This window comes from Chinchilla lanigera, unplaced genomic scaffold (assembly GCF_000276665.1).
Source record: "Chinchilla lanigera isolate Chin_1 unplaced genomic scaffold, ChiLan1.0 scaffold00038, whole genome shotgun sequence".
NCBI lineage: Eukaryota > Metazoa > Chordata > Mammalia > Rodentia > Chinchillidae > Chinchilla > Chinchilla lanigera.
The window spans coordinates 489,093-505,449 of record NW_004955439.1 but is presented as its reverse complement, the minus strand read 5'-3'; the positions used below and the strand labels follow the sequence as shown (position 1 = coordinate 505,449).

Genomic DNA, 16,357 nt, shown 5'->3' with positions numbered 1-16,357 from the left:
TAAGACTGCTCACAGGAGAGCTCCTTCTGCTATGCTGTTCTCAGAGGAAAGGGCACAGGGGGTCACAGGGCCCCTCCACAAGCCAGGAAGGATGCCCTCGCCAGAAACTAACCCAGACACCCATCTGGGACTTCCCAGCCTCCAAGGCTGTGAGATAATAAAAATAATCTGCTGTTTAAGACATGGTGCTCTGTTATGGTAGCCCCATCAGACTAATACAAATCACTCAGTACCATGAACAATCACTTAATTTCACACAGAGGCGTTTATACAAGAATAATAAGCCTGAAACCACAAGACACTGCGATGGATGTTAACCTTTACTCTTCTGAAGTCATAATTTATCCCTGGGTGACAGGATAATAACATGTGACATGAAAACCCAACTGTAGCCCCTGAAATACAAGTCAATCTGTTGAGCTGTCGCTACCAGGATATTCTTATGACATTGTCACAATATGTCAGTGCCATACCAAGGGCAAATGCACTGCCAGTTTGGAATTCACTTAGAAACACAGTAAAGTGACACTTTTCCACTGAGAAGGATTAAGAGGAAAAGCAGGGTACTGAGACAGAGGAACTGTGTCCGTTCACCCAGGTATTTGAGTCCATCCCCACCCTGCCACTTGCCAGCTACCAGCCACTGGACTAGTGATGACTTCCATGGTTCTGTTTCCTCCCATGCCTGGCAGGGTTGTTATGTGTGCTCACGGTAACACAGAGAACTTAGCGTAGTGAATGCACTGAGTAGGAATTCAGCAAGTGTAAATAGTGGCGGTAGATTTTTACGATAATCATCATAATTCCTATCTCACTGTCACAGAGCATGCAGCCAATGGGAAGAACACGAAAGGACAAAGAACTCAGCAAACTCAAGGGCTGGGCGGTGCCCCACCCACCGCATCACATTTAGTGTAGGTTCGCGTCTGCATCGCCCATGTCTCATGCCATAGGAGAGAAAGGAAAAGGTGATGTTTGGAGAATAGAGCCACGTTACCGCTCACTTCCAAAGCATACAGAGCTGTTCTTTCCTTGTCACCTCTCGCTCCCTTCCCCTCGGCCCCCTCATCCCTCCCTTCTGTGTGGCACTGGGGATCAAACTCAGCCAAGTGCTGGGCAAGCCCTCAACCACCAACACACCCCCACTTCCAACCTTCAGCTTCATACTAAGATATGCGAGTGTTACTAGCAACACTGGATACCAAAGCAGCCAGGACCATCCTAAGAGTCGGAGAATGACCAGGGATAAGAACACCTGAGCCTGTTCTTCATGCGGTGTGATCTTTTTTCTAACCTCGAGGGAGAGTACAAAGGATCTCCAAGGCTTTTCCTATTAAACCCTCTGGACTCAATTTTTTGTTTTTACCTTTGAGATTGTGTGACATTACAAGGAGTTTTTGTTGTAGGTCTTTTGCTTCGATTTTGAATGCTGAAGTTTTAACATTTATGCGTTATCTCAATAACTACTATGACTGCTTACATTCAAATAAACGTCATTTTTCAGGTTTCTGTGAACACACTGATTGAATGTATGTGCTAAACGACAATTCTTTAAAAGACAGAGTCTACCAGTTTAATCTAATTCAGGATTTCTAGGAAGGTTGTCATAGAAAAGAAAAATAAGGGAATTTAGAGGTGGAGAAGCAAAAATATTTTACAGGACTTATCTTAAAGCACTCGTGTAGGAAATACTAATTAATTTTATCTAAAAGCTGAGAAATGAGAGTGAGGTGCTCACCGCTAATAGAACAGTACAGCACAGCTTCCAAATGAACCAGGGAAAGTGTAGAATGAATATTCTTTCTTTGCCTCAAAGCAACTCATACCTCACTCTCAGCCTATCCCTACCAGCAACCTTATCCCGCAAAAAAGGGGAAAAAAGGAGGAAATGGTTTAAAAGATGAGCTAGGAATAAAATTAAGCTTATTAAGATCAAGATTCTGCCTGGCATGATGGTGCATGCCTGTAACCCCAGCTACTCAAGGAGGCGGAGGTGTGAGGACTACAAGTTCAAGGCCAGCCCAGGCAACTCAGCAAGACCTTGTCTCAAAAAGTGACAAGGGCTGGAGATGTAGCTCAGGGTATCTTACTTGACTAGCATTATGTGAGGCCCTGGCTTTGTTCCCCAATATGAGGTGGGGGTGGGGAGAACCAAAGGCACTGAGACTTTTGAACTTGGCTGAAAAGAAAAACTAGCTATAGTGGTGAAGAGTGCTTGCTAGCATGCAGAGGCCCTGGGTTTAAGCTCTAGCACACAGGGGAGGAAGAAAGGGAAGAGAGGAAGGGAAGGAGGGAGGGATGAAGGGCGGGAAGGAAGAAGGCATGAAGGGAGGGAGGGAAGGAGGGACGGATGAAGGGAAAGGGAAAACTAAAATTATGAATAAAGCACAAAAATAAATAAAATGAGCAATTAGCTATCTGGCAAATGAAAATAAAGGAAGTCTGAGGCAAGAGGATCACATTTCCAGCCAACCCTGGGAACGCAGCAATTTAGCAAGACTGTGTCAAAATAAAAAATAAAAAGAGCTGGGAATGTATCTCAGTGCAAAGGCCCTGGGTTCACTCCTCGGTACTGGAAAAATAAAGCAGTACTTGTGAGCATTTTACAAGAACAAATGGAATTAAAAGGTCAAATGAGGAAAACTACCCAGAGATGATGATGGTCCCAAGACAACAAGGTCTGGAAGGAGGAGTTGGTTTTTTTGAGGTAGGGTCTCACTACTGAAGTTCAGGCTGTCCTTGAACTCTCTACGTAGCCCCACACTGGCCTTGAACTCACAGAGATCCTCCTGCCTCAGCATCCAGAGTGCAGGGATTACAGGTATGCGCCACCACCACACCTGGCAAGTTAGGTTTTATTTTAGCTTTGAGCCCGAAGCTTGTACTCTCAGTCACTACACCATCTTGCCTCTATACTCACCTCTGCCTGCCTCCAATTTCCACCTAAATGTTCAGTTAGATCTTTTGTTTTTTGTTTTTTTTTTTTGGTTTTTCTCTGGTACCGGGAACCGAACTCACGACCTTGCGCTTGCCAGGCAGGCGCTTTGCCGCTGAGCTAAATCCCCAGCCTCCTTCAGTTAGATCTATCGTGTAGCCTTCTTGTCCACTGCACATTTCTCCTTACTCTGAGCCAGAACTCGTTCGGTGTTCTGGTAACAGATTCATGGGATCCAACAGTCAAGTTAAAATGTCAAGGTATTCCACAGTTTCATGCTCCCAGATGCTCTGCCCAGGAGCTCAACACACCCAAACAAGAGGGCCTCCCATGTGACTTCACAGTGACTTGTGACACCAGTCTCTCCAGCCCTTTTGCTACCACTGTTGTGTCTGGTGTCCTCACTTCTGGTGTCCAGTTGTTATGTCTTTTTTTGGGTGGGGTGGTGGTACTGGGGATTGAACCCGAGAAGTGCTGTACCACATCACCAGCCCTTGTCATTCTGAAACAGAGACTATGTTGCCCAGGCTGGCCTTGAACTTGGGATTCTTCTACTTCAGCCTCCTGAGAAGCTGGGATTACAGGCGTGTGCCAGCGTGCCCAGCCGAGGTCCAGTTCATTCTTTCCCACTTGCTCCCATCCTACTCAGAGCCTCAGACACAGCTTCTTAAAAAGGCAAATATGGAAAACCTGCTAGTTCCTGTTTCCTCACCCAGTTCCTTAGATTGGCTTTATGATCATGAATCCTTAGAAGGCTACCTGTGTCCAAAATACCTCTGCCTGCCTGGGAAGCTTCTACTGTCCTTCAGTTTCTTGGTCAAAGGTCATTTCTTGTAAGACCACAGTCAAAATGCTCTTCCAGCTCCATTCAGACTTCTGCCCTTATACATACAGTCCAGATCGAAACTGCCCCGCTTTCACATACAGGGGACCTCTTCCCTATACTTGAATGTCTGCTTCAGCACGTGGCTGAAGTATATATCTGAATACACGAACTAAAGAGTTAAAGGACTGCATGAATTCCGAGCAAAGGGACTTATATTGGGCCTTAGCAGTAATTTCAAATGTTCTCAACTTGTCAGAATTGTTCTTCCATTCAACTCTCATTTGAATATCACACCGTGGATAAATACCTGGTAAGACCTGTCACCTAAAAGGAGCCCACAACACTGTTTCCTGCCCTGTGGGCCCTCCCTACTTTGGCTATCTCTACGGGATCTCCAGGTAAAAGAGAAAGGCCTTCCTTGTACATGGGCTGAATGATTTTTGACATAAGGAAGCAAAACAAAGAGAATTCTTATCTCCAGAGCCAGGCTTAAACTAACAGAGTTTGCTGGACACACTAAGGGCTGTTTTTGGAATCTTTTGGTTCTCCCTTGGATCCTAATCCACTTCCATCTGCCAATCCTCAGCTCAGAAACATAAGGCTTCCCCAGCTCTAAGTACTTCAGTCAGTGCCGTGGACGCACGCGATCTGCCACCCTCACCTTCATCACCATCGTCATCATGTTGTCAGCCCTGACTTCATGCTGACCCCAAGTGATTTACAGGCATATTCTCCACTCTACGAGGCAGACTCTGCTATTAAGCTTATTTTATTATGAGCAGCTAGACAAAGAGGAGCGAGGCAACCCTCCAAGTCTCACAAGAGAGCACTGAGACTGGAAGGCAAACAATGGGCCATTGTGAAGGACACCTGAGAGAGGCTTCCCAATGACTAATGCTCCCCCTTCTACCCTGAGGTGAATCAGAATCCAAATGTGAACATCCTGAAATTCCTGCGACATTCTTAGACTTTATTATCACCTGCTTCGTTGTTTTTCAGATTTTAAGAACCTTTTTATTTTCAACCTTAAAGGCAAAGTAAATTTGGGAAAAAAAATACTGGTTACTTGGTCATATGTTTTATGTTAGGGCTTTAGTCTCTGCTTACCTAACCCAGCAGGCGAGCAGCATTCTTTCCAGAGCTGAGTGACTCATGATGCAGCTCCCTGGTACACTTTAATGTCCACGTTCCTCCCACGGGGGCGTCCTGAGCCCCGAGCTGTCTATTACCTGCCTGACAGCCCCATGAGCTTTCGTACACAGATGCATTAAGCGGCAACTTTAGGAACCCTGGGCGCCAAGATTGAGCCAAGATCTGCCACAGATTAGCCATTTCACATCTGGCTGAGAAAGACTGCTTCCTTCATAGTGTGATCACAAAATACGGCGAGCATTTACATTTAAAAATTTAAAACCAGACACGTTACCACCAACCTGCCTTAAGATACTCACCCTTGCTTTGAACCTGCTTGTCCCTTCATTTTTATAACTTTCTGAAGCAGTCCTAAAAGCCTTCTTCTGGGGAATGTCTTTGGTTGTGCTGTTGTCAGTGCCTCCATGTCTTGAACTGACTCAAAACATTTTTTATTTATTTTGACACAAAAAAATCCAAAAAAAAGGTGCAGACTGCAGTTCAGACTACAGTAGTATATAGCTCAGACTGGCCTTGAACTCACCAGGTAGCCCAGGCTGGCCTCAAACTTGCAGGGATCCGCCTGACTCAGCCTCAAGTGCTAGGATCACAGATGTCCACCACCATGCCTAGCTCAAAACATTTATCTTTCATGATCATTCTGACTGGGGTGAGCCACAAGTCGCATAGGGGAGAACTGGTGAGCAAGGGAGGTGAGGACACAGCTCCGCCTTTCCACTGGATACACGGTGCCTGGCAGCAGCATTCACCACATTTGTGATCACACCTCACACAGACAGTCATGAAAGGGAACTTCCAGAACGACTGCTTCAGAAAGCGGCAAGAATGATGGGACAGGCGTGTTCAACATGAGGGGCAGTATTTTGAGGGGGACAAATGGCAACGTATCTTTTTGCTTTGTTTTTTTTTTTCCGGTACCAGGAATCTAACTCACGACCTTGCGCTTGCCAGGCAGGCGCTGTGCTGCTGAACTAAATCCCCAGCCCTGTATCTTTTATTGTAACAAATTCAAAATTTAACCATCACTGTATGTTTTGATCACTTCTTATATATAATGCCTTAGTGCCTAAATGTATAGTGTATATACACATATTATATATGTGTGTGTGTATATATAAAATATATATAATATTATATATTATACTTTATATATATTATATATATGTGTGCGTGTATTGTGAGGACAATCTCTAAAAAGGAAAATCCCTTGTGAAAGCAAATGGCTGTCCTCATTAATGTGAAGTATGAACTGGGAAATTTCGCGTACAGCTCTAACCAGGGCTATGCATTATGGATCGTTTGCTAATTAGCATGAATGTGCCTGTGAGCATTTTGGGATGGCTACTCTGAGCCAGTGGAAAGGATCAGCTATCTCTCGACCATACTTATTAGAACTGCTGGTCCTGAACACACTGAGATTAGGGCAGGGGGGAAAAAACAAAGTTAAGAAAACTATAATTGGAAGGCAAAGAAAGACTGACGAAATTACCTAGAGGGAAAAATACCTCAACCATAAACGAATTGAAGTTTGCTCAAAAGTTAAAATACTTTTTATGTTATCTTATTCTTTCAAAAATACAATATTATGACAGATCTCTGGTACAGCTTTGAACTTAATTATAGAAGCCAATATAAGTGAATTAAAGATTCATAAGCTCAAATTTTTCTTCAAGAGCAAATCAGTCCATCATGTATTTCCGTGACTATCTTTCATGGTATTATAGAGCCCAGGGAGCCCAGAAAGTGCTAGTTGGGCATGCAAGTTTAGTCACATAAAGATTTTGGTCCTAGAGTTCTGGGAGTGTGGCTCAGTGGCAGGGTGCTTGCTTAACATGTCCAAGGATTTGAGGTGATCCTCAGTACTGAAAAGAAAAGTTAAAAAACAAAAGATTTTGGTCTTAGAAAGAGTAAGCAATTAAATATTTATTGAGTGCCAAAAGTATGTCAAGGCACTTAAAATTTAAACACAATTAGTATTTAAACTTACTCCACATCATTTAAAAAAAATAAAACTCTATTTTCCCAAATGCAGAGGACTTTTTGTTTGCTGAATAATCCTTAAATATTCTCTTGAACTTTTTTGTCAAAGTATCATAGGAATAGTAGTGTTAGGGTATTGGAAGGGTAGGAAGATTTAAGGTGCAAGTATCCTATAGTTTGCCTGCTTGCTTATCCGTGAAAATGATAAGAATAAGAATTTAATATAGTTGTAAGACTCAGCACTAATCGACCCTCAAAAAACAGTAATTGGATGTTGATTGTGTGTGTGAAGCTGTTCTGGCTACCAGGCTGTAGAAATGTAAAAGACACAGATCCCCTCTTTTAGGGAGCACAAATCCTAGTGGGGGTCGACATAATAAGTAAGTAAAACATACACCTGCTTTGATGTTGACAGTGCTAGGGAAAAGACAACGGGAGATCTTACAGGAGCTGCAGATTTGAGTAAGGTGATCAGAGAAGGCTTCCTGAGAAGCTGGCATTTAAACAAAACAGGAAGGAGGAGGGGGAAGGAGCTGTATGGATTTGTTAGGCAATACATTCCAAGCAGAGTGAACAGCAAGGAAAGACTGAGTGTCAGGAATGTGCCTGGTGTAGGAAAGGAACAGCAGGAGGCCAGTGTCGCTGAAGTAGAGGGAAAAGAGAGGTAACGGGCGGGCGGGCACCCTCCACAGGGTTCTGGTTTCTCCTCTGAGGTGGAAGATTGCTGGAAGGTCTGGAGCAGAGGTGTGACGTCCTAAGCCAGTGGTGGTGAACCTATGGCATGCGTGCTGCAGCGGGCTGTTTGTGTCACAGCGAGCTCTAGAAGGTTGGCCATCACCATCCTAGGCCATATTCTAACTAGGCTGCACTGACTGCTGCATTGACAACAGACTCTGGGAGTGGGAGAAAGTACCATCCGGGAGACAGTGCCGATGTTTTGGTGGTTTCGGCCAAAAAGTGGACATGCAAGTTGAGTCACTGCCTTAGTTACTTTTCCTCATTGCTGAGACAAAATACCGAACCAGGAGGAAAGGTTTATTTCGGCTCATAGTTTGTAGAGGTTTCAGTCCATAACTGGCCAGCTCTAAGGCAGGTTGGATGGCAGAGGAGCTTCACAGATGAGAAACAGTTCATGGCAGGCAGAAGGCAGCAAAAGCATCCAAGCAGCAAACAGTAAGAGTCAAGCCTCAACCACAGCTCTTTCTGTGCCTAGTATCTTATCCCTGAGGGTGGGTAGCACTCACACCCTTAACCCTACCATCACACTGTGAATCAATCCCAACATTGCACATTCGATCCCAGCAGCAGAAACCCTAGACCCAGCCCCCTCCAAAAAGCCCCACCTGTGACCACAAGAGGCTTTAGGGGGACACGCAGACACAAGCCGCAACAGTCACAAGGACTTTGGTCTTAGAGGACTGGGAGTGTACCTCAGCAGCAGGACACGTGCTTAACCCGTGCAAGGCCCTGGGTTTGATCACTAGCAGTGGTGGTTGTAAGAACTGGTCACATTCTGGGTTTCTGAGGATACACCCTGATGTACTGGCTATAGGAGGTGTGTGAAACAAATTTCAGCTAAAGTATTATGCGATTTCTGAGCCTTTATTATTTGAGCCTCTCATTTGGAATATTAGTTCCAGTAGGTTAGAAAATTCATCATGTTCTTTTCCTTATCTCCAGCATCTCCCTTTGCTCACTGCTAACCACACACTGACCGTAAGGTGAATGACCACAGGACTTAGGGTAATGCAAGTAGTTTTACAAGGAAGAGGTGGTTAGCTTTCCTTTCAGTTTTCTATGATAAAAAATCCATACGGCTGCGTCCTCCATCCTCGCAGTGGTTTCTGACGAGAAATCAATAACAAGATCTATTACAGCTGATGGACTCAATAGCTAACTGAAGATCAGCACTGAAAGTTTTCCTCAAAAAGGTTGTCAGAATCCACAGCAACATTTACATCTGCCCTCTTATTTTGTGTCAAATGGGAGGCAAGAGAGCACCTATGCATCTCAGTTCCACGAGGAAGTAGAGCTGCCCTTCCTCCAAATGTGAACGGGATCCCTGTCCAAGGACCTGTCGCTTTAGAGTGTAGAGATCGCTTTATGCTCGACAGTGTGATGGCTTGTTATGAAATTCTCAGGTGGATCTTGGAGATCCTGTACATACTAAAAGCATGCTTAAATAGTCACGGTAGCAGAGAGAAAAGGAGTCTATTAACTATGTCATCCTTTGAGATCTGTTTAGTTACTTTGGTAAGCTAATCATCACAATGTATTTTACAAATCAAATAAATAATATTTGACTACATAATTTGCATTACCAATGATGGCTGGCCCATAAAGCAAAAAATAAAATCCCTGTACTAATTTGCTCTATATGATAAAACATACTGAAGAACATAGGATACTGCCTGGCCCACAGTTAGTTAGTTGGAAGATTGTATAGTAAGGAAAAATCTGCAAATACTTATTATGTGTGTTTTATATTTAGCACTGTGCCATGTATTGTGATACAGAGAATCAGACAGCACTGTCATACACAGAGGCTTAAAATATGGGAGTTATATAAAATCTAAATAGAAAAAAATTTAGTAGGGTATAAAACAGCACTAGCATGTACATGAAAATGTGGTAGTCATACAAGATATAGCTTTTAATGAGAAAGCAATAGAATTTCCCCAAATGGAAAGATTATGAAGACTTCTTAGGAAGGCTGAGAAGGACCAGGTATGAAGGACAATGTACCCACTGTGGGTGATAAGCTATAAATTTATTAAGGCCTGAACTAGGAGGACGGCAGAAGCAGCAATACACAGGCATGGTTCTAAAATTTATTTTGAAGGAAGAGTCCCCCACATTTGTGACTGAACGGGTTCAGGGATAAAGTACGTCAACCCCTATCTACATAATAGGCTCGAGACAGGTGAAGCCCAGGATACAGGCTGAGCCCAGATTGATTACTGGGAGCAAAAATGGCCCAACCGGCCAGGGAGGAGCCTCGCCACTGGACAGTATTAGGCCAGCCAAGGAAGAAAGAATGATTAATTCTGCAGAAGACCCAACATCTAAATTAGCAGGCAGAAAGAACCCAGAACCTCAGGCAGCAGCAGAAGTATCAGAAATGGCTGAAAGAAATACTTTCTTGGGGCCAAGAAAGTGTGTACAGAATTGATTGGGCACAGCAGTTACCAAGACAAGTCAATTTTGGAGTGGATGATGAGCAATTCAGTTGTACAAAAGTTGACCCTTAGGTTATCAGGAACCATCTGCTGCTTTATGAATGGCTGGGATGTGAATCCACATCACTGAAAGGGAGAGCTGAACCCAGAACAACGAGATTTCCATCTCCACCTCAACCCAAGTTAGGCAAAAACAAAATTAAAGCTCAGAAGAAAGAAAGTGAAAGAGATGCATGAGTCAAGAAACAGACGTCTGAAGGACTGGGCTGAATAGACTCTGATGGAGCAGCGTGGTTGAGGAGACCATATGTAACGCTCTCAAGGCAGAAAGCTTCCGGAGAACAGATCCTAGACCCACTGACAGAACAGCCTCACATGTAAAGAATTATGTCTGATTTTATCTGAAAACTGGAGGACGAGGTAGAAAGAGCGGCCCATGGGACACAATCCTACCAAAACAGCATTAACAGAGATTTAACCTAGAGCGAACTGCTGTACTAATAGATCCTTCCTGTTTGCAAAATATCACAAATAATGCTCTGTTATCATAAGGCAAAGAGAACCACGCTCCCTCTAACTGCCCTGCTTTTTAAAATATGTGAACGGAAACAAAAAAAAAGCACGAATGACCTCAGTGTTAGTTTCAATCTACATCCGACAGTAAATAATCAGTCTCTCCGGCCATTTCAATGCTTTTCAGAATCTATGCAACACTTTCCTTTTTTTTTTTAAACTTGAAAAGTTTGAAAGCTCAATAACAGGGTCTGGGGATTTAGCTCAGTGGCAAAGCGCCTGCCTGGCAAGCGCAAGGTCGTGAGTTTGGTTCCTGGTACTGGAGAAAAACCAAAAAAAAAAAGAAGCCTGAAAGCTCAATAACAGTTGGCCTGACCAAGCAGTTTTTGTTTTTAAGCTAAGCACACTCCAAGATTCTGTATCCAATAACCACCTTTATCAACACGTGTAAACCCCGTGTGTCCCAGCTTCCGCAAAGCACAGTGTATGAGTCGGCCAGGGGAGCCTTGTGATGTTCATGAAGCACTGAAGATTTCTTTAGAAATGACCCTCATGCACTCTATGGCACAGCTTTAAGTGGATGCTGGGTTTCTCACGACACTTTTACATATGCACATACGCATCTGTATTTTGTACCATGTTTATCCGTGTGTTTATGAAGACTAAAGAGAGCCTCAACAAGGCTTAGTTCTGACTATGATGGTTTGAGTGGGAAAAAATATGCAAAAAAGGCACTGCTCTGAACTACAAAAAGAAATGAATGCAAAGAAAAAATCAGAACCGATACATTTCAATAAAATTAAGATCCTGGTAACAAAAAAGGGATTAGAATTAAGAAGAACTATAATATTTAACCTCACAGGAGCGAGAATAAAGGGAAGAACTATGTGTATTATTTAACAGGTTCACCAAAAAAGCAAACTTATGATAACATGATAACACAATCATCTGAAAGGTAATTTGACCCATTTAGTAGATTGAAGAGCAAGCTAGGTCTCTTTGCAAGTGCCTTTTGTCACCTGTCCTTGCATCCTTGACCTATACTCGAATACTCCCCATTTGTCTGTCCCTCCAAATGAGTCTCTGACAACCTTTACCAGCATATTCTTACTTTATACACACACACACACACACACACACACACACACACACACCACGAATGCTTGACTTTGAAAGAGAAAGAATCCCAAGTGGAAAGGTATGAATTAAATATGTAAAAGAGAATTCACAGCGAGATTTAAACTCAGGTGTGCTGATGCTATGGAGCACCTTCTATTCAAGCCGACATGAATCCGAATCCAGGAATCCATGCTGGGCCTCTAAGGAGACATCTAGTGGTACCATACCTGATCCAATTAGCATGCAGGGGCAAAGGAGAAGACAAACATGCTGATCCTCGGAGGGATCTGTACAAATAACAACCATCCTAGAACAATAATTACGCTGTCATTTTTGCTCACTGGAGTCTTTTCTGGTTTCCATGGCTCTGCTTTCTCCCTTTTTTTCTCTCACTGTGGGCATAAGGGCCAACTGTGTTATAGTACTTGCTAGCAGCGATGGGCCTTGTACACAGGGGGATGAAGCAGCCCGGAGCGCCCCTGCCAATTGCTCTTGGGAGCCGGCCTGGCTGCAGCAAGCCTGTCCCACAAGGGGGCATGAGGTCTGGGAGCAACTGGTAGGTTCAGAGAAAAAAACAAAATCAGCACCGCCTGCTCATTTCCAGGGTGTTACTGAAATTTGTGCCTACAAATTTATGGCCATTATGGCAAGGGGGAGAAACAGGCCCATGTGGAGAGGACGGGAGCAAGGCCGACACACCTGAAAAGCAGCTGCCACTGAATTCCACACATTTAGGTATTTTAGTGTGAATAATGAATAAATGAGAAAGGAGACAGGAGCTGGGTCTCCCAAAGAAAATATGAACTTGTACAGATTGCAGAACTTTAGAGAAGTTACAGGTCATTCGCTGAAGATTTCGGCAACCCAAGCCAGTCTTAGTTTTCAAGTAACTGCGCACACCAGACCTGCTGGGCCACGGTGACCGAAAATTTTATCTTTTCAAGGTATACGAAGAGAGTGTCCTGTCTCATTCACTTTTCTTAAATGGACAGCACAGAAGAGGAACAGCTGGCACTGGCCTCCTTGCCCACTGTCCTAGCAGACAGTGCCTGTCCATTGGTCTGTATCCTGGTAAGCCAATCCTGTGACCCCCACTTGCCAGGTGGCTACCAGCAAACCCCGGGGCTGCTAACCTTCACAAGTGCCTCTGCAACCAGAGAAAAGCCAGACACTTCAGCACCACGCCTCATGTTTTCCTGGTAAAACATGGGTATCATCTGGCTAGACATTCAATAGCCGTATTATTTTAACATGGGAGCCAGGAGGCACCTTAGCGGTGCGGCCTCATGACTGTTCACACAGAAGGAACTGTACAATATCTCTCAGCGTGATGCAAGCTGCACCATCTCTCCCCTCATACAGCCCCTCCAGCACCACACAAACTGTATTACGGTGGGTTAAGAAATAAAAACGGCTCTAGTTCTGGGGCTGGAGTTGACTGTTACTTAAAACTAGCTGTATGTTTGAATATCACACTAAATTCTGCCTTGCGATCCATCTACAGACTTCACAAAGGTAGCGAGAGGCTGGGCTTGTTACTGTGACGTCCATTTGTTCTCAGTAAGCACCCCTCCTCCTAGAGGAGGAAAAGGCAGCATCTCCACCAGAGTGTCCCTGACTCATGGGACAAGGCTGTGGGTGTGGGGCCTGCAGTACCTAGCTGCTTCTCCCGTTCCACGCGTCGCTCCCGGGCCAGCCGCTGTCGGTCATCAACCCGTAGCACAGGTGGAGGGTCTGAAACGACATAAAAAAATACAAGAGGAAGAGCAGATTAAAAGACACACAATGACAAATACCCTCTTGCCTAATCAATCTGATCAATGAAATGTTACTATATGTGTTGCAGCAGTTAGTATAGGTGTCTATAGCCACAGTGATATATTATTGTGTATGTCTTCTGAGAATTCCTAAGCACTTTTTCTTCTGTTTTAAAAATATTGTGTAGGGGCTGGGGATGTGGCTAACCATGTGGGAGACCTTGTGTTTGGTTCCCAGCACTGAAAATATAATTAAATAAAATAAAAACATTATGTAAAATCGTAACTTATTTGTAACCTTTTTGCCATTTTCACCAAGCAATATAATAAACAATGTTTGGGGTTCCTAAGCTGTCAGACTTCTAGTACTTTTGTACTTTAAGTAGCCTGTTTCTTTCTTTTTTTGGGTACTGGGAATCGAACTCATGACCTTGCACTTGCTAATCAGGCCCTTATGCTGCTGAGCTATAGCCCCAGCCCTTGTTTCTTCACAATAAACAGGATCTGAGCTAGGCGACTTTATACTGAGTAGAGTTATCATCGAGAGGTGATGAGGCAATCAACAGGATCTCAGTTTCTGTGTGATCAACTCACCTGCTGTACAAATATGACCAAGTTACTTGAGCACCTTTCTTAGTTTTTACTTTTGGCTTTCTGAGACAGGTCTCACTATGTATTATAGGCTGGCCTTGAACTTATGTAGTCCAGGCTGGCCTACATCTCAAAGTCAGATCTTCCTGCCTCAGCCTCCTGAGTGCTGGGATTGTAAGCATTTGCCACCTCCCCTGGTTTGACCACCTTTCCAAACCTCAAGCTATGATGTGCGTTTTTACCTGAAAAATGAAGTAAAAAAATAGAACCCGTCTCACATGATTAGAAAGATAGTGAGTTATTAGTATAATGCTTAACACTTACATCCCAGTAGTCCATTCTCCCAATGCACAGAGAGTCTACCACATGTAGGCACTACTGTGCATGCTGAAAAGACAGTAGTCACTGAAAAGACATCTGTCAATGAAAAGACCTCAGGCCTCAAGGGGTTTATGGTTCTACTCAGGAAAATTTAGTAAGTAGGGTAAGTAAAATATGTAGAATGAAAGAGCAGAGGTACATTTAGAGTGTTAGGCTGAGTTAAATGCTAGGGGACAACAAAATAAAAAAGGGATTATGTTGTGTCGGGAGGATGATTTTTAGATGGGGCCCAAGGATAGTGTTGATGTGAGGTCCCTTTGATGTTTAAAGGCTCGATAGATGCAAGGGAGCTGGCCGTACAGATGCTCCAGAGAAAGTGTGAGGTCATAAGTACCTAATGTGTTCAAGAATGTGGTGGTGCACGCCTGAAATCCCAGCACTTAGGATGCTGAGGCAGGAGGATCCAAATGAGTTCAAGGCCAGGTTGCACTATATAGGGAGATACTACTTCAAAACAATCAAACAAACAAACCCCCCAAAACTGCTATTAATAAAAAAGAGAAATAACTGGGAGACAGGAGCAACTCCAGCAGTGTAAGGTCAGAACCTATGGACTACAGGGGGTGTGGCAAGGATTCTGGATTATCCCGAGTGCGACACTGTGTGTGCGTGTGTGTGCATGTGTGCGTGTGCACCCATCTGTCCAGCAGAGGGCTACCTTTAGAGGATCACCCCACCGCCACACCGAAAAAGCATGACGATTGTAACAATAATTATACTTCAAAATTAGAATTTTCTGCTGAAGTGACAGGACATTTTTAGACTCTCATGTTGAATACAGGGCCAAGCTTGGTGATGTGTCTGTTTTCCTAGCACTCCAGGAAGCTAAAGCAGGAGGACTGCAAGTCTGAGTCCAGCCTGGGTGATTTAGCAACACCTTATCTCAAAAAGAAAAAACAAAAACACAAAAAAGAAAAAAACAAAAAAGGGGTTAGGGATGTAGCTCTGTGCAGTGGGAAGGCCCTGGGTTCAATTCCTAGTACCACAGAAAAAGCCAAAACCAGAACCAGCACCTACCTATCACATTAGCACAGTAATATTTTATCAATGAATTAAAAGCTTTGCATCCAAAATGCCTCTTAAACTTCATAAATCTTGCACACTTAAAAAAAGAAAAAACAAAACATATAAAAGTCCATTAGGGCTGAGCGTGGTGGCGCATATCTGTAATCCTAGCACTGTGGGAAACTGAGGCAGGAGGACTGCAAATTCGACCCTGGCATAGCCACCTTAGTGAGACCTCATTCCAAAATTTGAGAAGAATAAGGGCTTGAGGTGTAGCTCAGTGGTAGAGCTCCTGCTTAGGATATGTAAGGCCTGAGCATCAGTCCCCATTATCACCCCCCCAGAGCTCCTTATCTATAACAAACTGCACCTTGTCTGGTAATGTAATATGTGAAAAACAAGGCTGCACACAGTGTGGCACAACCGTACCAACTGATCACCATCACTAAGCCCATGTTAGGACTGCATCATTCCCACGTCCTCCTTGGATAGCTGTGCTGAGATAGCTGTCACTCTGGAGTTAGACGGAAGGAAGAATGAACGCGACCTCTCTAAGGTATAACGTACACAGTGATGGGGGTATTCTAGATGATTTTGGTTCATTCAGGAACCTGGCACAAACAACACTGAACTGTAGAGAGAAAAGGTTGCTGAGTTTCGATTCTTGCATTCTTCAGTGAGTATCAGGAATAACAGGAGAACAGGGGCTGTGAGCTGGGGCAGGAGGAACGGGCTCCTCTGTTCACAGCTGCGGCCCCAGTGCCTCGACCTGTGCCTGGCTGCAGAGAATACTCGGTAATCAGCTGCTGAACGAGCGAACCTCCCTCACTTCCAGAGGCTTAAAGCCCCACTCACAGGAACCAATGAGGCAAGAGAAGAACACTCTTGTAGCTACTAAGAGACTTAAAAATTGGAATAC

General features: G+C 44.0%; 1 protein-coding gene across 6 annotated transcripts in view; it reads right to left on the bottom strand.

Moving 5' to 3' along the window:
- Positions 1–16,357, bottom strand: part of Map7 (microtubule-associated protein 7) — a 144,521-nt gene that overhangs the window by 43,283 nt on the left and 84,881 nt on the right. For all 6 annotated transcript variants that reach the window (XM_005390468.2, XM_005390465.2, XM_005390469.2 and 3 more), the window contains exon 3: positions 13,361–13,438. In XM_005390468.2, the coding sequence (XP_005390525.1) occupies positions 13,361–13,438 (78 nt within the window). The remainder of the gene's footprint in view (positions 1–13,360; positions 13,439–16,357) is intronic.